At 42.7% G+C, this 25,221-nt stretch overlaps 1 protein-coding gene across 1 annotated transcript; it reads left to right on the forward strand.

Moving 5' to 3' along the window:
* The first annotated feature begins 201 nt into the window (after window positions 1–201).
* LOC118653519 (AT-rich interactive domain-containing protein 3B-like) lies at window positions 202–23,349 on the forward strand. Its single transcript, XM_036304183.1, is given in 2 exon segments — window positions 202–226; window positions 21,613–23,349. Coding segments are annotated over 2 exon segments (1,338 nt in total). The 3' UTR covers window positions 22,926–23,349.
* The last annotated feature ends 1,872 nt before the right edge of the window (window positions 23,350–25,221 follow it).

Below are 25,221 nucleotides of genomic sequence, written 5' to 3' on the forward strand. Positions count from 1 at the left end.
AAACTGTTCACAGTTACTGGTTTACATGAGGTATATTAATGATGGCGACTTTAAAGATGAGTTTCTTTTTTGCAAACCTCTTGAAATGAAAACTACTGCACGTGATGTATTTGACACAGTTGGTTCATTTCTGAAAGAGTGTAAGATCTCTTGGGAAAAGGCTTGTGGTGTTGGCACAGATGGTGCTCCAGCTATGCTAAGATGTCGATCTGGATTGCAACGTTTGGTACTGAATGAGTCGCCAAAAGTCATCGGAACTCACTGTATGATTCATCAGCAAATATTAGCAATGAAGGCGCTGCCACAAGAGTTACAAGAAGTAATGAAAAGCGTCATAAGTTGTGTCAATTTTTTAAAGGCAAGCACTTTAAACAGTCGACTGTTTTTGCAACTGTGCAACAAGTTAGATGCGCCGAACAATGCTCTGCTATTTCACACTGAAGTGAGATGGTTGTCGAGACGAAAAATTTTAAAACGTATTTTTGAGCTTTGTGATGAACTCAAAACGTTTTTTAATCAGAAAGCAAGACCTCAGTTTGAAGCACTTTTCAGCGATAAAAGAGAACTGCAGAAAATAGCTTATTTGGTTGACATCTTTGCCATCTTGAATGAATTAAATTTATCACTGCAAGGACCAAATGCAAGATGCCTCGATTTGTCTGAAAAGGTCCAATCATTCCAAATGAAACTTCAGCTTTGGCAAAAAAAAAAAAAATGGATGAAAATAAATTTTACATGTTGCCTACCTTATCTGCTTTCTTTGAGGAACATGACATTGAACCAGACAAAAGGATTACGATGATAATTTCTGTGAAAGAACACTAGCACATGCTTGCAGACGAAATTTCATTGTACTTTCCAAATCTACCTGACACCCCATTTGCACTTGCCGGAAGCCCATTCACAGTCAAAGTTGAAGATGTTCCTGAGACAGCACAAGAGGAGTTCATTGAACTTATTAACAACGATGCAGCGAGAACTGATTTGTCTACAATGCCAGTTACAAAATTCTGGATCAAGTGTTTGCAGTCATATCCTGTTCTGTCTGAGACTGTGTTGTGCCTTCTTCTTCCATTTCCAACAACATATCTTTGTGAAACAGCATTCTCCAGATTGTTGGTTATCAAGTCTAAATACAGAAGTAGACTTGTTGTGGAAGATGATCTTCACTGTGCTCTTGCAAAGACTGCCCCAAGGATTTCTGATCTGGTGAGAAAGAAGCAATCTCAACCTTCGCACTGACGTTGGCTTTTTACGCATACAGTTGCAAAATGTAGCAATGTAGTTTATTATTGTTATATTAAGACTGTTACCCATACTACACCATGCTTCAAGACAAAATTTCATTTACTTGTAATTAGAAATAAATATTTCACAATATAGAATTACATATTCTTTTGTGATTAATCACTATGCTTTGATTATGTTCAATTTGTAACAATGTAAATACATCCTGCATATCAGATATTTAGATTATGATTCATAACAGTAGCAAAATTACAGTTATGAAGTAGCAACAAAAATAATTTTATGGTTGGGGGTCACCACAACATGAGGAACTGTATTAAAGGGTCACGGCATTAGGAAGGTTGAGAACCACTGGCCTAAATACTCCTTGGGTAAAGGATGTGTTTCTTGTTTAAAAACCAGGTTTTTTTCCTCCTGAGATTGATACACTTGCTATACATTTTCTTATTGGATAATCAGTCATGGTTTATCCACTTTCACATGCTGGGGTAGGGTACGCCTCTGGCAGTTTGGGTCATGTAATATATATCGTCAGCGTTTTCAGAATTCCCATTGTCAACAGAAACCAGGTCCTCACCCAAGATGTCTATTCCAAATACTGTATGCCTGGCTTAAGCTAAAAAAATGAGATATCTTAGTGAAAGAGTCATCTCTGGTATTACCAGATTCAGTTGTCAACACAGACATTTCTAATGGCTCGCCTATTAGTTACTTTTCTCTGTAAGAAGGAGTGGCCTTTTGATTTAAGTGTTAGAAGTTGAAGAGAAGAGACATTATGGCTCCTTGATTACTTAACCATACCCAGGTAAACTATAGACCCAAACAACCTTCATTTTTAGAGAAAGAACACTAAATACTTTTGACCCTCTTTTTTATGTGTAAATGTGTCCTTTTTACTTACTTCTTCTTGATATCTTTTAAATTCTGTGTTTTTAAAGAACTACTTCATTTGAATTTTTTCCATTTATAAGTAGGGACCATTTTTACCTCTTTTCAGTAGTTGCCTTGTTCCTGTCATTTTAAAGCAATAAGGTGATTTTCTATTGTATCTTCTCTGGTCCTTACATTTCCACAATTTGTTCATTGGCTTATATAACCTAAATCAGGAGATTTTTTTTCCCAGTTAACTCATTTGACTTTTTACTTAGGGGAAAAAAATGTGATTTTTACAAGTAATTTTGATTTGACTATTCCATCTAATCTGGCTTTGTGAAGGAAGATGTCAAAGAGGGTGACAGTACCAATCATCTGCCACAAATAAGTTTATTCTGTGTCTTACTTATACCCAGGGTCTTGCATTATATCTCAATATGAATTTTACAGTCAGTTAACCAGAATGATATTCTAGATACAGTGTGTTAATTTTTTTCTTCAGGGAAAGGAAAAACGCAAATGGCAAAACTTAGTCATTTTCAAAGTCCTATAAATAGTTTAAGAGTCTCAGATGTATTTTTTAAAAATTCTTTATTGTTTAAAGTATTACATACAGTATTACATATGTATCCTTTTCCCCCAATTGACCTCTCCCTGGCCACCCCCACCCCCCAGCACATACCCTCACCCAGCTAGTGTCTGTGTCCATTGGTTATGCTTATATGCATGCATACAAGTCCTTTGGTTGATCTCTTACACCTCACCCCCTCCCCTGCCTTTCCTCTGAAGTTTGACAGTCTGTTTGATGCTTCTCTGTCTCTGGATCTATTCAGATGTATTTTTACAGACATGAAAAGGACAGTACAGAGTACCAAACCTTATTTCTTAGATCTAAAACAAAATTAATCAGTTGTGCCAAGGTCTTTTCAATATAGTTCTAAACTGAGAATTGGTAAGGAACAACACTGATATTACCAAAATTTAAAACTACTATCGTATTTTGTTGACAAACTAACCCATGGAATCAATTTCAGCCTAAATGTCTGTGAGGTCACTTGTTTGGTTTTTTTCATTTTATTTTTCAACATTTTTCATTAATACCACCCTGTTTTACAGTTGAATTTGAAAATATGAGAGAGGAAAAAACGTTCAGTAGGATCAAAATATTTATGCACTATAAAAACCTAGTAGCTGTCTTTAGTCAGGAGCCTAGTGACAGAGAATAAACTATAGAAAGAAGTTGTTGGGTGTACTAGAAAAAAAATATCTATTAATGGCTTTCATTTCATAGCCTCATATAGCACCTAGGCTGTAAAAGAAATGTGACTCTCTCTGCCCCTGTCCTACCCTTCCAGTTCACTGAGTAGAAATTCCATTCTAATGTGACTGCTTCACTTAAATAGGAAGGCATTTAACCACCTGTCACTTTCTCATCCAGTAATCTGACATCTGCCTGTTTCCAACACAAGTTTCACAGGCCTGGAATTATTGCTTATTATATTCTAAGCATGAGGCAGGCTCTGTGTCTGTGTTTGTGGCCATGCGTGTGGGAGAAATTATGTATGGACACCTTTTCACAAATTAATTAATTATTAAATCAGTTAGTAGAATGACAAATTCCTCATGGTAATAATAAAACAATCCTAAATAACAAAGCTAAGTAACAGCTAATAGTCTGACTTTTCAAAGAAGTTCAGGGATAGGGTTTGCTGTATGAAAGAAAAACTGAAACTCTATTTGGAACTAAAATGGCAAGAATATAAAGCTTATGGTGCATGTATTAAGCACATGTATCCTTGGAAAGTCACTCCAGAAATTGTGTTTAATAACTACCAAGTCTGTTGTCATTGGCTGTCACCATGCATGGACACTTTCGTATGAGACACACCTCACACTTCACTGAAGTAAGATCTTTACCTCTTCCAACCAGAAAGAATTGAGTCATTATGCTAAGCAAAATAAGCCAATCAGAGAAAGATAAATACCACATGATCTCACTCATTTGTGGAATAAAGTGAACAACATGAACCGATGAACAAAAATAGATCCAGAGACAGAGAAGCATCGAACTGACTGTTAAACCTCAGAGGGAAGGCAGTGTGTGTGTGTGTGTGTGTGGGGGGGGGGCAGAGGGGGAGGAGGGGGCGGGGTAAGAGATCAACCAATGGACTTGTATGCATGCATATAAGCATTATCAATGGACACAGTCACTAGGGGAGTGAGGGCTTGTGCTGGGGGGTGGGAGTGGCTGGAAAGAAGTCAATGGAGGAAAAAAATAATAATATTGTAATAGCTATGTACGAGCCAGGAGGGGTACTTGAAATATTAGGGGGACCACTCTGTAAAGCATATGATTGTGTAACCACAATGTTGTGCACCTGAAACCAATACAGAATAATATTGAATGTGAACTATAATGGAAAAAAAAGATGGAGAATTGTATGTAATGTGTTTTTCATCATCATAAAAAAAGAAGTGCTTTTTAAACCAAATTGGTAAATATTTAATGTGGCCTGAGTTTAGCAGAAAGAGAAGTTTAATAATGGTATCAGATCTTTGTTACTTACTGGCTTTTATGAAACACACCTTTTCTTGATGCTATTGAGCTTTGATATACCACTGAGAAATGTTCTTTTTTGTTGTCTTTTGCTTAATCCCTTCACTATTTAACCAGCCCCCACAACACCTTTTGCATCTGACAACTGTCAGCCTGTTCTCTGTATCTGTCTTTTTCCATTTTGTTTGATAGTTTATTTTGTTCATTAGATTGCACATATAACTGAAATAATATTTGTATTTATCTTTCTGTGAGTTGCTTATTTTACTTAACATAATACTCTCCAGGTCCATCCATGCTGTTGCAAAAGATAAGATTTCCTTTTTGACAGCCTAGTAGTGTTCCATTATATAAACGTAGCACAGCTTTTTTTTTTTAATCCACTCATCTACTGATGGGCACTTGGGCTGCTCTCAAATCTTGGTTATTGTAAGTAATGCTGCAGTGAACATAGGGGTGCATATATTCTTTTGAATTAGTGTTTAAAGATTCTTAGGATATATTCCCATAAGTGGGATAGTAGCTAGGTCAAAAGGCAGTTTTCCACAGTGACTGTACCAATCTGAATTCCCACCAACAGTGCACAAGGGTTCTCCTTTCTCCACATTCTCACCAACACTTGTTTGTTGATTTATTGATGATAGACATTCTGATAGGTGTGAGATTATATCTCATTGTGGTTTTAATTTGCATTTCTCTGATGATTAGTGATGAGTATCTTTTCATATGTCTATTTGCCATCTGAATGAGAAATCTTTCTATGAGAGAATTTTATAAAGTGGCCTTTTTTTCAGAGTTGTATAGGGAAATGTAAATTATCTTTAATAAAAATGCTTCTCTCAAAGGGGATATACTATACTTCAGATTGGTTTATACCTGGGAAGATTGTTTTCAATTTCTCTCTTAATTCCCAATGTGTATGGTTTAGTGATATCTGTTGTACCTAATCTTTCCACCACTCTCAGACTTCTTTTTCCCAGAATTCTATGTATGATACAGGAAGATATGATTCCAACAAAATCTAGTTGCTTTCTTGTAAGTGCTCAATCTAGATCTGTCTTTTGATGTACACATTTAAAAACAAACAATAAGCTCGGCAGGTGTGGCTCAGAGATTAAACCTCAACCCAAGAACCAGGAGTTCATGGTTCGACTCCCAGTCAGGGCACATGCCTGGGACTGGCTTGATCCCCAGTAGGGAGCATGTGGGAGTCAGCCAATGTATAATTCTCTCTCATTATTGATGTTTCTATCTCTCTCTCTTCCTTGCTCTATATGAAATCAATAAAAATATTAAAAAACAATTAATAAGTAGATATGAATTTAGCTTTAAAGTTTTTCCTGTGAGGTTATTTATATAGATATAGATATAGATATAGATATAGATATAGATATAGATATAGATATAGATATAGATATAGATATAGATATAGATATAGATATAGATATACTAAAGAGCTAATATGCTAATTAGACCAGACAGCAGAAGGACCGTCCAGACATCCTTCTGGATGACAGTCCGGACGACCCTCTGGATGAAGCCAGGACTGCAAGGGCTGGCCGAGGCTGCGAGGGGCTGCAAGAGCCTGCGAGGGCCGGCTGAGGCTGTGAGGGCCAAGCCCCTAGCACGAATTTCGTGCATTGGGCATCTAGTATATATATAGTGAAAAAAATGGCTTGCTATCAGACGATACCAGACAAAGGAAAAGGGAAAAAAAATATTTGGGGTTGTCTTTTTGTTTGTTTGTTAATCCTCACCCAAGGATATTTTCCATTGATTTTTTGGAGAGAGGGGAAGAGAGGAGAAGAGACACATAGAGAGAGAAATATCAATGTGAGAGACACATCAATTAGTTGCCTCCCATACATGCCCAGACCAGGGCTGGGTATGTGCCCTTGATTGGAATTGAACCCAGGACCCTTCAGTCTGCAGGCTGATGTTCTATCCATTGAGCCAAACTGGCTAGGATGGGGTTGTCCTTTTAAAGGCATTTCTATTTTCAAAGCATTTAATGACATCATAGAAGTTTATCCAAGGCAAAAAAAAAGTAATTTCAAGCCATACAGAATATATCTTTCCTGATTCCCTGGCTGAGAGACTAAGTCTGTCTTTGCCCTTAAATAGGAGGCATTGGTTTTGTCACCAGTCACAGCAGTTCACATCTTGTTGAGATGTCAGTGCAAATAAAAGTATGTTATATGCTCTGATTTGTAACTTCTCATCACAAAAGACAAGTGTATTTTGCAGGCAGTTGTTTAATTTAGGCCCGTGTGACTTTCTGGGACTAAACAAAAACATGTTCAGAAGTTGGCCTGTATGAAACCAACAGCTTCCATGTTAAGTTCAGTATCCTATTTCTTGGTGTTTTCTAAAGTTTTGGTGCTGAACTAAAAGCCTCTTTCTCTTCCAAAGTTGTGTTGCCTTTCAATCATTTTCATGGCTTTGGATTTGTTAGAGAGCCCTACATCACCCCTCCACAACTGGGATTCTGTGAGGGGTGATGTAGGGCTCTCTAACAAATCCAGAATCCCAGTTGTGGAGGATGTGGGACAAGAGCAGGATGGAAAAGAAGGTAATACAATAATGCATCTGGCCAGTTAAGCAAAGGGATATATGCCAGTTTAGGATGATGAACATTCTAGTTATTTAAGATTCCATGTGCTCCAATAAGGTCCAAACTTGGTTCTCTTTTTCACGAAGTAGTATGGCTTATATATTTTCCTTTAAGACTTCTTTACACTGATGGAAAATTTTTCCTTAAAAATGCTCTGAGTTGCATATTTTCTTTGTCAATACTTTCTCAGCTAGGGTATGTGATCATGTTTTTTTTTTCTTCTTCTTTTAAAGGGTCAAGGACGGTGGATAACATTCCCCCCCCCCCTTAATATGTCCATAAGGCAGATGAGTACGAAGCTCCTTCTTTGTAGCTAAAACATCATTTGACTCATCAGTTGGGTGGAATATATACACTAAAGTCACTAGGTGATCACTGTTCAAAGACTCATGTCTCTGATCCCTCCTCACTTGCAATTGGCCACACTGATTTACATAAGTATCTCCATATCTCCACTTAACCTACATTTGCAGATAGGGTTGTTTTCGTATTTTGTGAATGCAAGTAGGAACAAGATCACATATCTTAGTTCTGATATAGAGCATGTCCTTTATTATAGTTAACAGTTCCTTGGGTTTAGGAATACCTAACAACTTTAGTCCTTTTGGAATGTAAGTTATAGTAAGAGTGTTTATATATGTATATGTGTTTACTCTAACTTTAGTAGTATCTGGTCTCACAAGTCATTTGGGCATTCAGATGAAGAGAATCCATCTTAAGATTTTAAAATTCTTTTAGAGAAGAGTTCCAAAACGGTGGTGGAGAAAGTGGAGGCTACACTGACACTCCCAGGACTAAACTGGAATTGCAATTAAAATACAGAAAAAACATCCTGAATAATCAACTGAAGACTATATGGAGAGAACCCTGATAACCAAGGACAGAAAGTGGAGATAGCATAGAGACTGGTAGGAAGTGTAGAGGTGTGAAAGGGCTGGCTAGGCTGCCATAGACAGCAGCTGAAGTTAAGGAGGGATATCTCAGCATGGGGGCACCCACTGAGAACTCTGGGGTCTAAACCTTAAGCTAGGATCCCCAGCCCAGAACACAAGAACTTAGAAAGGTGCCCACATAATATCTGGCTGTGAAAAGAAGCAGGGTTGCTATCTTCCAGGGAGAGACAGCTGGAAATGCAGGCACCCTCTTAAAGGGCCAATGCACAAAATTTGGTGTGCAGCCACTTACCTTGAGTTCGAGCAGAGGAAGGGCAGAGTTAACTAGAGCTGTGTGAGGAGAACCCAGGGTTGGGGCTCTAGGGATAGAGCTGGGAAGCCAGCTGCTCTGGTTTCCTGAGCTGAGTCATTCCCTCATACTACAGAGGACCTTTGTCAGGCAGACTGTTACCATCTGGGCAGCTTTTGCCTGGGGTGGGAAACAATTGCCCCACCCTGTTGTAAAACATCTTGCCCCACCCTGTGGAGTCTATGCCTTGCTGTGATCAATAGCTTGAGGCTAACTAAGACTGAGAATAACAGACTATAGGCAGAGGTGGATCTCTGGAGGCTTTGAGTTCTTGCCTGGTCTTCCTCTGGACCCAGGAAAAGGAAAAACCTTGGTACACATCTTAGTCCTTTCCAAAGGCACCCATCCCCATCAGAGGGAGCCAAAAATTGTCAGTTGCTGATAGCTCCAAACAGGGTACTCAGGGCCAGTCACAAACAGCATCTGATATTGTTCTGCACTAGAGACTGGGAGTCATAGTAGATCTACCTAAGACATAGAGACACAAACCCAAGAGATGCAAGGCTGGTACAATATTCACAAATAAAAAAACATGATACATCACATAAACAAATTGAAAGACAAAAACCACATATCAATAGATAAGAAAAAGATTTGACAAAATACAAAACATATTTTTAATAAAAACTTTCAGCAAAGTGGGAATAGAGGGATCATACCTCAACATAATAAATGCCAACATCATACTCAATGGACAAAAACTATAACCATTTCACCTAAGATCAGGAACCAGACAGGGATGTGCACTTTCACCACTGCTATTTAAGATAATACTGGAAGTCTAAGTCACAGCGACCAGACAAGAGAAAAATAAAAGGCATCCAAATTGGAAAGGAGGAAGGAAAACTGTCACAATTCAAAGATGACACCATATTGACATAGAAAACCCTAAAGACTCCACCAGAAAACTGCTAGACTTAATAAATTATTTTGAAAGTGTAGCAGTATACAAATTTGACACCCAGAAATCATTGTCATTTTTATATAGCAATAATTAACTCTCAAAAATAGAAACTAAGAGGAGTTGGAAGATGGCAACCAGCAGGAAGGTAGGGAGGGAGAGAGTGTGAGAGAATGAGGGAGCGATAGAGAAGTATGTGGATGTGTATATATGAGCTACGGACAGTTAGATCCTGCAGGTCTTCCAAAGGGTGGCCAAACCAGGCAGTCTTAGACGGCGGAGCCACGCTGCCACCACGGACATTCCGGGGGCGGTCAGTGCAGGTGCAGAGACCATGCCATCTTGAAAAACAGAGCTGCTTGAGACTAGGATCCTGGCCTCAGCACTACCCAGTCTGGTCTCAGATGCAAACCAGGACCCTACAGCCACAAGGACAGAGACCTATGACCACAGCTGCAGACCCACAGACACCAAGAATCCAGACATCCCAGCTGCAAATTTCTGTGAGTCACAGAGCTCATCCCCCTCCCCGTAGGCTCTTGGCAGCACCATAGGAACTGCTAGACCCGCCCTTCACACAGGGCCTCAACGCCGCCACAGGAATTTGAGCCTAGACATGCGGACACTGGGAATCTGTTCCCCCACAATGCAATCAGGCAACCAAACCCCACATCCACGCAGGGCGGCAGTGCCACCTGACTTCAATTCTGGGCAAGTGCACACGGAAGTCTGTTTTCCACAGCACAGGAGTGGACCTCCTGCCAACACAGTGCTACTGGGCAACCCGGTCCTCCAAGCAGAAGGGGAACCCTGATTCTCCATGTGAGAGGCAGCACTGAGCACCAGTGACTTGACTCTGTTTCTCATGGTGTGTACATGGGATCCCGGATTCCCAATGCATTCGCACTAAGAGCCAGTGACTCAAATTCTTAGAGCAAGCACACACAAGGACCCTGATTCTTGGCACGAGGCCACACCAAGCAACAGAGACTATGATACTCGATTCTTGGGGAACCCTGACTCCTGGCACGCGTTAGGGAACCTGATTTTTGGCACATGCCAGCGGAGTCTTTGTTTTGGTGCAGCGTAGGTGGGGTCCCTGATTCTAGGTCAGCTGTGGGCAAACTACGGCCCGCGGGCCAGATCCGGCCCATTTGAAATGAATAAAACTAAAAAAAAAAAAAAAAGACTGTACCCTTTTATGTAATGATATTTACTTTGAATTTATATTAGTTCACACAAACACTCTATCCATGCTTTTGTTCCGGCCCTCCGGTTCAGTTTAAGAACCCATTGTGGCCCTCAAGTCAAAAAGTTTGCCCACCCCTGTTCTAGGTGCACACACAAGGCCACACTGAGTGCCCGTGACTCTGATCCTGGGCGAGCATGGCTGCCACCAACCCACAGCAGTCTCACATCTTGGTGTCAGAGCTCTTCAGTGACACTTGAGTGGTGTGAAGCTCCCATTGAAGCTCCCACTGAACATGGCTCAGGCCCTCGCAACTCAACGTTTGAACCTTCTGGTGATAGTCAGAATGGGGAGACGACATAATCCCCAGAGGAAAGAAAATGAGGAGTTGCCAAGAAAGGAAATAAGGGACATGGAGGAATGCAACATGACAGAAAAAGAATTCAGAGTAATGGTCGTACAGTTCATACACCGGAGGGATGAGAAAATCAACAACTTATGCAAAAATCAGGAAGAAATCAAAAGTGATATAGCTACAATCAAAAACTCTATGGAAGGTTTCAACAGTAGACTAGAAGAAGTGGAGGACTGAATTAGTGAGTTAGAAGATAAGGTAGAGAAACAAGCTCAATCTGAACAGCAACTGGAAAAAAAAATTAAAAAGCATGAGGAGAGCCTAAGGGAGCTTTGGGACAACACAAAACAAAGTAACATACGTATAATAGGGCTGCCAGAAGGACAAGAAGAGCAGGAAGTATTAGAGAATCTATTTGAAGAAATAATGACAGAAAACTTCCCGGATATGGGGGGAAAAAAAGTACACAAGTACAGAGTCCCAAGCAAGATGAATCCCAAAAGACCCACACCAAGACATGTCATAATTACAATGGCAAATGTTAACAAAAAAGAGAGAATCTTAAAGGCTGCAAGAGAGAGGCAGAGAGTTACTTACAAAGGATCCCCCATCAGATTATCAAATAATTTCTCAACAGAAACACATAAAACTAGAAGGGAATGTAAAGAGGTACACAAAGTGATGAAAAACAAAGGATTGAATCCAAGAATACTCTATACAACAAGACTACCAATCAAAATTGAAGGGGAAATCAGGAACTTTGCAGACAAAAAAGGCTAAGGGAGTTTATCACTACCAAGTCAGCAATTCAAGAAATGATAAAGGGAATGCTATAAAAAGAAGAAATAGAACGAGAAGAAGGAACACAGACATAAAGTACAGAAATGACTATAAACAAGTACTTATCAATAATAACATTAAATGTAAATGGATTAAATGCTCCAATCAAAAGACATTGAGTGAGTGAATGGATAAGAAACATGACCCATATATATGCTGTCTACAGGAGACCCACCTCAGAATAAGACACTCAGACAGACTGAAAGTGAAGGGATGGAAAAATATCTATCAGGCAAATGGAAATTTTAAAAAAAGCTGGGCTAGCAATACTTATATCTGACAAAATAGACCTCAAAGTGAAGACCACAACAAGAGACAATAAAGGCCACTTCATAATCCTAAAGGGATCGATACAACAAGAGGATATAACTCTGGTAAACATTTATGCATCCAATGCAGGAACACCCAAATACATAAAAAAAAAAAAACTGGAAGACATCAGGGAAGAGATTGACAGCAACACAATCATAGTAAGAGACGTTAATACCCCATTAACATCCCTGGATAAATCCTCTAGACAAAAAAATTAGCAAAGAAACATCAATCTTAAATGAATCACTAGATCAGATGAACTTAATTGACATCTTTACAACATTTCACCACAAAACTACAGAATATACATTCTTCTCAAGTGCACATGGGACATTTTCAAAGATAGACTACATGTTAGGTCACAAACTAAGTTACAAGCAAAGTCTCTCCAATTTCAAGAGGATTGAAATTATACAAAGCATCTTCTCAGATCACAATGGCATAAAATTAGAAATCAACTACAGTAAAAACAATCACAAAAATTCAATCACTTGGAGGCTGAATACCACACTATTAAACAATGAGTGGGTTACCAAAGAGATCAAAGAAGAAATAAAACACAACCTAGAAACAAACAACAATGAAAACACAACAATCCAAAATCTTTGGGACACAGTGAAAGCAGTCCTGAGAGGGAAGTTCATAGCATTACAGGCCTTCCTCCAAAAACAAGAAAAACTGGTAATAAAACATCTAACTCTGCAACTTGAAGAATTAGAAAGAGAGCGGCAAGAAAAGCCCAATGTGAACAGAGGTAAAGAAATAATAAAGATCAGAGTGGGAATAAACTATACCAAGGAGACAAAGGACCTGTACTCAGAAAATTTCAGGACGCTAAAAAAGGAGACAGAAGAAGACATGAATAAATGGAAGAATATACCATGTTGATGGATTGGTCGAGTCAACATCATTAAAATGTCCATACTACCCAAAGCAATCTATAAATTCAATGCAATCCCCATTAAAATACCAATGGCATAGTTCAAAGACCTAGAACAAATTATCCAAAAATTCATCTGGAATAAAAAAAGACCTCGAATAACTGCAGCAATCTTGAGAAAGAAGAACAATGTTGGATGGATCACAATAGTAGATATCAAGCTATACTATAAAGCTGCTGTTCTCAAAACTGCCTGGTACTGGCACAAGAACAGACATATAGACCAGTAGAAAAGAACAGAGAACCCAGAGATTGACACAAGCCAGTATGCTCAATTAATATTTGACAAAGGTGGCAAGAGCATACAATGGAGACAAGACAGTCTTTTCAATAAATGGTGTTGGGAAAACTGGACAGATACTTGCAAAAAATGAAACTAGACCACCAACTTACACCATACACCAAAACAAACTCAAAATGGATAAAGGACTTAAACATAAAATGGAAACCATAAAAATCTTAGAAGAAGCCATAGGCAACAAAATATCAGACAATTGTCTTAGCAATATCTTTACTGATACAGCTTCTAGGGTATGGGGTGGAGTTACAGTGTTTTGGCCAGGTTCAAACCTCAGACTAATGAAAGGACAGGGTCCTCTCATTGCCACGTGCAAGTCCCAGCTGGAGGGCAGGGCCCACCCAGCACAATTATAGCCAATGGCTGTGGTAGTAAGCTTGAACCTATGGTCCAAACACGTGGCCCCACGTGCCTGTGTGCTAGAGTTCAGGTGCATGTAGTTGAGTGAGGTTGGAACTCACGAGAATGCTCTAAACAACGTGATCACGCCCCTACGTTGCCTCGTGGCAACCACTACAAAATAAAGACATGGCTTGTGGGCGCTGGCACTGTCTCCTCATCAGGGAGCAGCGTCCCACCGAGACCCAGCTTTCAATCTCTGGTCTGTCTTTCCTTAATCCTTTCACCACCACCACCCCCGCCCCCCACCCCAACTCAGTTTACCTTTGGCCGCAACGCTAGGGCAATGGAAACTAAAGAGAAAATAAACAAATAGGACTATATCAAAATAAAAAGCTTCTGCACAGCAAAAGAAACTGTCAACAAAACAACAAGAAAGCCTACTGCATGGGAGAACATATTTGCTAATGTTATCTCCAATAAGGGTTTAATCTCCAACATTTACAAGGAACTTGTACATTTTCGCAAAAGGAAGATAAACAATCCAAACAAAAAATGGGCAAAGTACTTAGACACTTTTTGAAAGAAGACATTCAGAAAGTCAAGAGATATATGAAAACATGCTCAAAGTCACAAATCATCTCAGAGATGCAAATCAAAACTACAATGAGGTACCATTTCACACCTGTTAGAATGACTATCATCAACAAATCAACAAATGACCAGTGCTGGAGAGGATGCAGAGAAAAAGGAACTCTCCTTCACTGCTGGTGGGAATGCAGGCTGGTGCAGCCACTATGGAAAACAGTATGGAGTTTCCTCAAAAAACTAAAAATGGAACTTCCATTTGACCAACGTTTAGGAATATATCCCAAGAAAACAGAAACACCAATCAGAAAGGATATATGCACCCCTATGTTCATAGCAGTGCAATTTACAATAGCTAAAATTTGGAAACAGCCTGAATGCCCATCAGCAGATGAATGGATTAGAAAACTATGGTACATCTACACAAAGGAATACTATGCTGTTGTAAAAAGGAGGAATTCTTACCATTTGCAACAGCATGGATGGATCTGGAGACCATTATGCTAAGTGAAATAAGCCAGTCAGTGAAAGATAAATACCACATGATCTCATTTATTTACAGATAATAAAGAACATTACAAACTGTTGAACAAAAATAGAGGCAAAGGAGCATCGAACAGACTGTACAGCAGGAAAGTAGGAGAGGGTTGGCGGGATAAGAGATCAACTAAAGAACTTGTATGCATGCATATTAGCACAACCAACAGACGCAAGACACTGAGGGCAAGGGAATGATGGTAAGTGCCGGTGGATAGGGGAGGCCACGGGGAGGTCAGTGGCGGAAAAAAAGAGAGAGACATATGTACTACTATTTGCAATACCTTAAACAGTAAAATAAAATAAAAATAAATTAAAAAATTAGAAACTAAAATAACAATCCCATTTAACATTGCAATAAAAAATTAAGATACTTATAAATAAAGTTAACTAAGGAGGTAAGAGACCTGTCCTTGGAAAACTTTAGAACATTGAAAAAAGAGATATAAGAACATACATTCTTCTGAAGCTCACATGGGACATTCTAAAAATTGCTAATAAACTGCCTACCTCTAAAACTTAAAGAACTAGAAAGAGAACAACAAGAAAAGGCCAAAGTAAGTAGAAGGAAGGAAACAAAGTAGAACAAGCCCAGTAATAAGTAGACGAAGGTACACACAAGTAGAAGAATATACTGTGTCTATGGATTGGTAGAATTAACATCAATAAAATGTCCATAGTATCCAAAGCAATCTATAGATTCTATGCAATCCCTAATAAAATAACAATGGCATATATCACATACCTAGAAAAAACACTCCAAAAATTTATATGGAAACAAAAAAGACCCAGAATAGCTGCAGTGACCTTGAGAAAGGAGTACAAAGTCTGAGGGATCACAATACCAGATATCAGGCTATACTATAAAGCCACTGTAATTAAAACAGCCTGATACTGGCACAAGAACAAGCATATAGATCAATGTAACAGAACAGAGAACCTAGAAATTGACCCAAGCCATTATGCTCAATTAATATTTGATAAAGGAGGCAAGAATATACAATAGAGTAAAGAGAGTATCTTCAATAAATGGTGTTGGGAAAATTGGACATGTACATTCAAAAAAAAAAAAAAACTAAACTAGCACCTTATACCATACACAAAAATAAACTCAAAAATGAATAAAAGATTTAAATATAAGTCACAAAACCATAAAGATCTTTTATGAAAAAGTAGTTAGAAAAATATCAGACATTTCACATAGCAAAATTTTCATTGATACAATGCCTAGGGCAAGAGAAGCAAAGGAATAAATAAACAAACATGGCTACATCAAAATAAAAAGCTCTGCACAGCAAAAGAAGCCAGCATCAGAATGAAAATGGAACCCACTGTATGGAAAAACATATTTGCCAATGTTACACCTGATAAGGGGTTAATTTCCAAATTATAAAAAGTTCTCATAAAACTCAAAAAAAAAAAAGACAAACCATCCCATCAAAAAAATGGACAGAGCACCTAAATAGATATTTCTCCAAAGAGTACATACAAATAACCAAGAGACATATGAAAAAAAAAATGGTCAGGGTCACTAATCATCAGAGAGATGCAAATTAAAACGACAATGAGATAACACTTCACACCTGTCAGAATCAAATGGGGATGATGTGGAGGATAAGGAACCCTATTACACTGCTGGTGGGAATGCAGACTGGCACAACCACAAAGGAAAACTGGAATTTCCTCACAAAATTAAAAGTGGAAATTTCATTTGACCCAGTGATCCCACTTTTAGGAATATATCCTAGGAAACCTGAGACACCAATTAGAAATATGCCCCTCTATGTTCATAGTAGAATTACTTACAATAGCTAAGATCTGGAAACAGCCCATCAATAGATGAATAGATTAAAAAACTGGTACATTTACACAATGGAATACTATGCTGCTATAAAAAATAAGGGTATCTTAACCTTTGAGACAGCTTAGAGGGACCTGGAAAGTATTATGCTAAGTGAAATAAGCCAGTCAGAGACAGACATCTATCACATGATCTCACTTATTTGTGGAATCTAATGAGCCAAGTAATCTTACAAATGAAATAGATTCAGAGGTATGAAACCATCCAACAGACTGAGGATTCTCAGGGGGTGATAGATGGGAGGACAGGGAAAAGATCAATCAAAGAACTTATATGTATATCTGCATATCCCATGGACACAGACACTAGTGGGATGAAGGCCTCTGGAAGGGACATGTATGGTGTGGATGGGTTAGTGGGGAGAAAAAAAAGGGACATCTGTAATACTTTCAATAATAAACTTAAAAAATAAACTATACATGTACTTGGAGAAAAAAATCTGAATCAGAAAAATCTTAACAGACCAATAACACGTAAAGAGGTTGAATCAGTAATCAAAAACCTCCAAAGAGGAGCACAGGACCAGAATGCTTGAAGGGTGAATTTTACCAAACATTTAAAGAATAATTTACTGAGATTCTTCTCATTCTCTTCCAAAAAATTTAAGAGTAGAGAACACTGCCAAATTCATTTAATAAGTGCAGCAATACCCTAATACTAAAGTCAGGTAAGGATACTAAACCAAAAGATAACTACAGGCTTTATCCCAGATGAATACAGATGCATATTCTCAATAAAATACCAGCCAATCAAATTCAACAGCACATGAAAAGTCTTATAAATTATGATCAAATGGCATTTATTTTTTGGATGCAAGGATGTTTCCACATACACAAAACAATAAATGCAATATATCATATTAATAGAATGAAAGACAAAAACCCTATGATCACTTCAACAGATATAGTAATTTCAACATTCATTCCTGATAAAAACTGTCAACAGGATGGGAATAGAAAGAACATACCTCAACTTAATAATGGCCCACAGGTAACATTATATTAAACTAGTGGCCTGGTGCAAGGATTCATGCACATTGCAAGGAAATTAATTAGAAGAAATATTTTAATATCGCTATTCGCCCTTTCTCTATAATAGAAGTGTCAACAAAATTCACAATTGACAATGACAGATGGAAACACACGCGCGCGATTGGTGCCAGTGAGAGCTTTATATATATACTAGAGGCCCGGTGCACAAAAATTTGTGCACTCGGGGGAAGGGGGGTCCCTCAGACCGGCCTGTGCCCTCTCGCAGTCTGGGACCCCTCGGGAGATAACGACCTGCTGGCTTAGGCCTGCTCCCAGGTGGCAGAGGGCAGGCCAATCCCTAGGTGCAACCCCTGATCGGGCTCAGAGAAGGGCCGATTGGGGAGTTGGAGCGTCACCCCCTGTCATGCACAGAGCAGGGCAGATTGGGAGGTTGCGATGCCACCCTCAGTCACGCTCAGGGTAGGGCCGATTGGGGGGTTGGGGCACCGCCCCCTGTCACACTCAAGGCAGGGTCGATGGAGAGGTTGTGGCGCCACCCCCTGTCACCCACAGAGCAGGGCCCATCAGGGGGGTTGGGGCTCCATACCCTGTCATGCACAGAGCAGGGTCAATCAGGAGGTTGGGGAGCTCCCCCCTGTCATGCACAGAGCTGGGCCGATCAGGGGGTTGAGGAGCTCCCCCCTGTCACTCACAGAGTAGGGCCAATAGGGGAGTTGGGGCACCGCCCCCTGTCACACTCAGGGCAGGACGGATCAGGGGGTTGGGGCGCCGCCCTCTATCATCCACAGAGCAGGGCCGATCAGGGGGTTGGGGCGCCGCCACTGTCACACTCAGGGCAGGGCAGATGGGGAGGTTATGGCTCTACCCCCCATCACACACAGAGCAGAGCCCGTGGGGGGGGGGGGGTTGGGGCCCCGTCCCCTGTCACACACAGAGCCGCAGGGCAATCAGGGGGTTTGGGTGTTGCCCCCTGTCACGCTGATCCCGGTGCCGGGAGGCCTCTCAGCTTCACTGATCCCAGTGCTGGGAGGCATATTACCCTTTTACTATATAGAAAGGAGGCCTGGTGCATGGGTGGGGCCGGCTGGTTTGCCCTGAAGGGTGTCCTGGATCAGGGTGGGGGTCCCCACTGGGGTGCCTGGCCAGCCTGGGTGAGGGGATGATGGCTGTTTGCAGCTGGTCACACACCCTGGCTGAGGGGCTGAGGGCTGTTTTCAGGCTGGGACTGAAGCTCCCAACCGCTCCTTTTTTTCTTTTTTTTCTTTTTTATTCTGGGCCAGCTTTAGCTCTGAGGCCTTGGCTGCTGAAAACAGGTTTCTGGCCTTTGTTTACTGTCTGTATTTGATACAATGTTGCGGTCTGACTGGCTGAAGCTCCGCTGAGTAAAGCAGGTTTCTGGGGTTTTTTTAGCTTCTTTATTCGCAACATAGTTGCTGAGAGTTGCAGCTGAGAGGCCGGCAAGTCAGGCGGGGAACGTTGGAGTTCTCCGTCACTGAAGAAAGCAAGCCTCCCTGTTCGCATCAGCTTTCTGGCTGCCGGCCGCCATCTTGGCTGCCAGTTAATTTGCATATCTCGGCCCTACTCTGTGAGTGACAGGGGGATTAGCCAATGGGAAGGGTAGCAGTCGTACGCCAATTACCATGTTTCTCTTTTATTAGTGTACATAGCGCATGTGTGAGTCAGCTTAGCCTTTTATATATATAGAATAAACTTGGTTAATTAGACCTGCTTTCTGATGTAGCTAAACTTTTTCCAGCCAAGGGAAGCACCCCAACTTCTCTTTCAGGTAATTGTCAGCAACACAGCAGTAAATATCAACATGAAGCAGATTATTATCGTAGATCATGCAGGGTGAACAAAAGGTAAATTTTTAACTGCAGCAGTGTTTGACTATATTCTGCACAGTGAGAAAACCTGAAGTAATTTTCAAAGTCCACCATTTCTTACTTCTTTTTAGTCGGATCAAGTTTCTAAGCTTTCTAAATCTCCATTTTCTGGCTAATGAAAAGAAAATAGGATTTCACCAGGTCTCCTATCTACCTACACCAGGACTTGTGTGAGGATCAAATGAGATGAGGCATGGGAAAACACTTCACAGACATTTGGTTAAAGTGTGAAATGTTTCTACCTGGCTATAAAGCAAGTCATGTTCCTGGGATGAAGAAACTGCAAGGAGGCTAGTTGCTAGGGAGAAGAAGCTGGGTGTTGCTATGTGATGTCATTACCCATATGGTTGGACACTTAGCATATTAGCCTTTTATATAGATAGACAGTGATAGGTTGGAAATATTTTCTCTTAGATAAGGAACAAGACAAGGGTGCTGACTCTCAGCACTCCTTTTGAACATTAGTACTGGAAGTCTTAACCATAGAGACTCAGGAAAGAATAAAAGGCATTCAAATTTGAAAGGAAGAAATAAAATTTTCTGTTTGGTGAGGACAAGCTCTTGTATACACAAAATTTTAAAGACTGCACAGAAATGTGTTAGAACTAATAAACAAATTCAGTGAAGTTTTAGGATACAAAATCAACAGAAAAATTAGCTACTTTTCTGTACACTTATGCTAGATTATATGAAAAATAAATAATTCAGCATAAAAAACAATAACATACTTAGGAATAAATTTTATTTTATTATTGACAATATTACAGATGTCTCCTATTTTCCCTGCCTTTAGCCCTCTCCACCCAGCCCTTACTCACCCTCCCAGGTCTTCACCACCTTATTGTTTGTGTCCATGGGCTATGCATATCTAATCTAATAAAAGACAAACATGCAAATTGACCATACCTTCACTATGCCTTAAGCCACACCCACCAGCCAATCAGAGCGACTATATGCAAATTAACCCAACCAAGATGGCGGCCGGCAGCCACAGAGCTGGAGCGAGCAGGAGGCTTCGTTGCTCCAGTGATGGAGGAAGCCAAGCTTCCTGCCCATCCTGGCGGGCTCTGAGCTCCACTGAAGGGAACAAAGTTTCAATTACAGAAGGTAAATAAATATCAGAATAAAAATAAAGAATAAAAGGAGAGGCTGGGAGCTTCCTTCGCTGGTAGGCTTGGCCAGCCTGAAAACTGCCCTCAGCCCCTCACCCAGACTGGCCAGGCACCCCAGGGGGGCCACCTACCCTGAAGGGTCTGTGGCCAACCTGCAAATAGCCAGCAGCCACTCACCCAGTCTGGCCAAACCTCCATGGGGTGAAGGTCCCCACTGGGGGGGGTGGGCTTGACCAGCCTGCAAACAGCCATCAGCCCCTCACCCAGACTGGCCAAGCACCACAGTGGGGACCCCCACCCTGAAGGGGGTGTGACTATCCTGCAAACACCCATCAGCCCCTCACCCAGGCTGGCCCGGCACCCCAGCGGTACCCCCATCCTGGTCCAGGACACCCTTCAGGGCAAACCAGCCAGCCCCCACCCATGCACCAGGCCTCTATCCTATATAATAAAAGGGTAATATGCAAACTGACCCTAACAGCAGAACTACTGGGAATGACTGGTCACTATGACACACACTGACCACCGGGGGCAGGCGCTCAATGCAGGAGCTTCCCCCTGGTGGTCAGTGCACTCCCACAGGGGGAGCCCTGCTCAGCCACAAGCCAGGCTGATGGCTGCCAGCACAGGGGTGGTGGTGGGAGCCTCTCCCGCCTTGTCAGCAGCACTAAGGATGTCCTACTGCAGCTTAGACCTGCTCCCCACTGGCAAGTGGACATCCCCCAAGGGCTCCCATTCTGCCAGAGGGAACTCTGATTGCCAGGTTAGGCCCAATCCACCAGGGAGCGGACCTAAGCCAGCAGGTGGTCATCCCCTGAGGGGTCCCAGACTGCGAGAGGGCACAGGCCGGGTTGCCGGACCCCCCCCCCATGAGCGCACAAATTTTTGTTCACCGGGCCTCTAGTCCTATATAATAAAAACTTAATAGGCTGCCGCCGCGCCGCAGCCAGAGCCGATGCCACCTCCTCCGCTGCGGGTCCTGGAGTGCCTGGCATAGCACCAGGGCTCCCACCACATGGACAGCAAGCTCAAGAAGACCATACCAAAGATGCTGCCAAGGCCCCACCTTCAGTCTCCACAGCCGGGCAGCCAGGCTGGAATCAGGATGAGCATCTCAAGCAGAATGGTGGTTTGGCTTGGAGTGATGATGCAGATGGAGGCCGAGAAAGAGAGATCTCTCGAGATTTTGCCAAGCTGTATGAACTGGACGGTGATCTGGAAAGGAAAGAATTCCTGGATGACCTCTTCATTTTTATGCAGAAGAGGGGGACCCCTATCAACTGAATCCCTATCATGGCCAAGCAGATCCTAGACCTGTATATGCTGTACAAGCTGGTGACAGAGAAGGGTGGCCTGGTGAAGATCATCAACAAGAAGATATGGAGGTAGATCACCAAAGGCCTGAACCTGCCCACATCCATCACCAGTGCTGCCTTTACCCTGAGGACCCAGTACATGAAGTACCTCTATGCTTATGAGTGTGAGAAGAAAGCCTTGAGCTTCCCAGCTGAGCTCCAGGCAGCCATTGATGGCAACCTGCGGGAGGGCCGCCGGCCCAGCTACAGCTCTTCCCTCTTTGGCTACTCACCTACTGCCACGGCTGCTGCCACCAGGGCCCCTGCCCTTCTCTCCACACCCAAGATCCGCTTCCCTGTCCTTGGGCTGGGCTCCAGCAGTGGTACCAGTGGCAGCAGCCCTCGGATACCCCCAGCAACTACTCTCAGGAAAGGTGATGGAGTCCCGGTGACAATAGTACCTGTGCCAAATCGTCTGGCTGTGCCCGTAACCTTGACAGGCCAGCAGACTAGCACCCCGATGGCCACGCTGGAGCAGCTGCGGGAACGGCTGGAGTTAGGAGAGCCCCCTGAGAAGAAGGCTTCCAGGCTGTCGGAGGAGGAGCAGCGCCTAGTGCAGCAGGCCTTCCAGCGCAACTTTTTCAGCATGGCCCGGCAGCTACCCATGAAGATCCAGGTCACCGGCAGGCCAGAAGACAGATCAGAAGCCTTGGCTACAGCGTTGAATCTGACCTCGGGCAGCATTGGGAGCATTTATATGTCTGTGGATATCGACAGCACCACCTATGCAGGTGTGCTGTTTGCCCAGAAGCCTGTGGTCCACCTCATCGCAGGGTCTGCTCCCCAGAGCATCAGCAGCAGCAGCAGCAGTTCTCACTGCTCACCAAGTCCTACCTCATCATGGGGCACCCCCAGTGCAGAGCCCTCCACCAGTTGGTCCCTCTGAGGGGCAGGACCCAGCTTCCACTCCCCACTCTTCTGTCGAGAGTGCAGGAAGTTGATGCACAAAATTTACCTCATCTCACGGATCCCATGTCAAATACCAGATGTTGCGAGTTTGGACATGTCCACTTGTCCAGGCTCCATTCAGGTCCTGCTGTACTCGGGGGACAGGGAGAGGCTGGAGGGGCAGACAGAGCAGCGTTGTCCAATCAGAGATTGTCCTGGAGAAATGGGTGGGGTCTGTGGACAGCCAGCTTCCTGGGGATTCCCAGGCCACCTCCCATCCTGGGCACAGTGTATTGACAATCTGTAAACCGACACAAGGCTGGAGGCCCTCCATATCCTTTCTCCTTTAATTTATTTTCCTTCCCCTGCCTTCTGCCATGACCCCAGGGTCACTGGTCCCTTCCCCTGCTCAGTGCCCCAATCTTTAACTCTCATGTGGGTCTGCTAGGAACCAAGCGCATGCCTTCCTATCCCTACCTGCTGAGCATGAGATGGGGCTTTCCTTACCTAACATATTGGTTCCTGGGGCAGGGGTCCCTCCAATTCAAGTCTTGAAGCAGTCCTCAGTTCCCAAGGCCCATTGGACATCTGCTAAGGGAGAGGCAGAGCCTTACAGGGCTGCCCAGGCAGGTCCTAGCACCCACTTCAAACTGGCCCTTTTCTGACCCTCTTGGACCCTATGCTTCCCACTTGCCCTTGTTGGTCAGCTGTGCCAAGAAAAGCCCACTTGTCCCTTGGCTGGTCTTCTCTTGGGGCCATCTTAGAGCCCTAACACCCCCAAGCCTGCTAACATCAGGTTCATTGAAATACCTCAGATTTGTAATTGTTGATGTTTGATTCTTCAGGAAGTATTTGCATCTCTGAAGTCTTTTTATATGTGTTTTGCTGACCTGATTTTTTATTTAAAAATTTTTATTATTATAGCACCAAAGATATGAGAGCAGATCACCCCAAAGCCAAACAAATGATTTGGTACCCCAGCCCCTCTGGCCCTTCCTTGCAACCTTAGTGAGGAAGCGGGAGGCAGGCAGGAGAGATGACTCAGGGATCAGAGCGGCAGGGAGGAGGTGGAGTGGAAGCCTGGCTGGGTCCTGAAACCATACCGGTTCTGAAGATGGTCCTCCATCCATTTCCTGCCATAACAGGGCTAGTCCCAACCCCTACTCCCTACTCTCCAGTGGGGGTAGTATATCTTCCCTTCATTTTATACTCCCACCTCAGGACAGGCAAGCCATGGCCCTTAGAAGATGAGAGAGCTTTATCTTCTCTTGAACCCTGGAGTGGAGCAGGCTTCTCCTGTCTTGTAAGGAAGAGCTGGTTCTCACACAAGGCTCTCCTGGAAATGGATAAGCCCTGTGGTATGTCGTAGACAACACGCACTTGACGTTGCTGGGCTGTAGGAACCCGTACTGGCTCGAGCCCACACCTGGCTAACATTCAGTCCTGTCTAGGAAAGAAAAGAGAATTCCAGAGCTTGAGCACAAAATGTGCTGCAGCTCTGCTGGACCTTGTCTTCTCTCCCCCATCCCCGGCCCTCCACCAGGGCTGACCCTCTTATCAGGCAAGTGCGGGTGTGGGCAGAGAAGGGCATTTGGGACCTGGTGCCCGGGAGGAGCCCAGTTGGCTGGCACTGGGCCCACCTGAAGGTGTTACAGACATTTGCCAGTGTGTTTCTCAGGGGTTTGGTCATGAAGAATGGACTTTTCCCACCCAGAGGACACAGGGATAGCACACTGTCTTTCTGGTCATTGGATTCGATCCCTTAGGCAGCTGGCCCAGCCTCCCCTCTCAGTGAACCCTTGCTGTCCTTAGGACAGCAGCAGGGTCTCAGCCTGAAAGCCTGGGAGTGGAGGCACCAGTAGGTGTCTCTAGGAACAGGGCCTGGGCCATGAGGAACCCTGAAGGCCCCACAGGCAGGCAGCCCGGGCAGCTCTGTCCCCTTGCCCTCCCCATCTTAGGTGTATTCTAGACAGAAAACATGAAAGCACATGGGTAGCCCAGGCAGCGGATAAATACCTCAGACGTCTTTTTGCAGCAAGTGTCTGTATATGTTGTGACTATTTTCTATCTTACATGTTCTTGAATGTTTATATTTCAATAAACCTCTACCTCTTCACACATACACACACACACACACACACACACACACACACACACAAAAAAAAAAAAAAAAAAAAAAACCAACTTAATATGCTAAGTGTCCAGTCATCTGGTTGGTCATTCAACCAATCAAAGCATATGCTAATGATATGCTAAGGTCGCTCAACCACTCCCTATGACGTGCACTGACCACC

This window comes from Myotis myotis, unplaced genomic scaffold, assembly GCF_014108235.1.
Source record: "Myotis myotis isolate mMyoMyo1 unplaced genomic scaffold, mMyoMyo1.p scaffold_m19_p_4, whole genome shotgun sequence".
Classification (NCBI taxonomy): Eukaryota; Metazoa; Chordata; class Mammalia; order Chiroptera; family Vespertilionidae; genus Myotis; species Myotis myotis.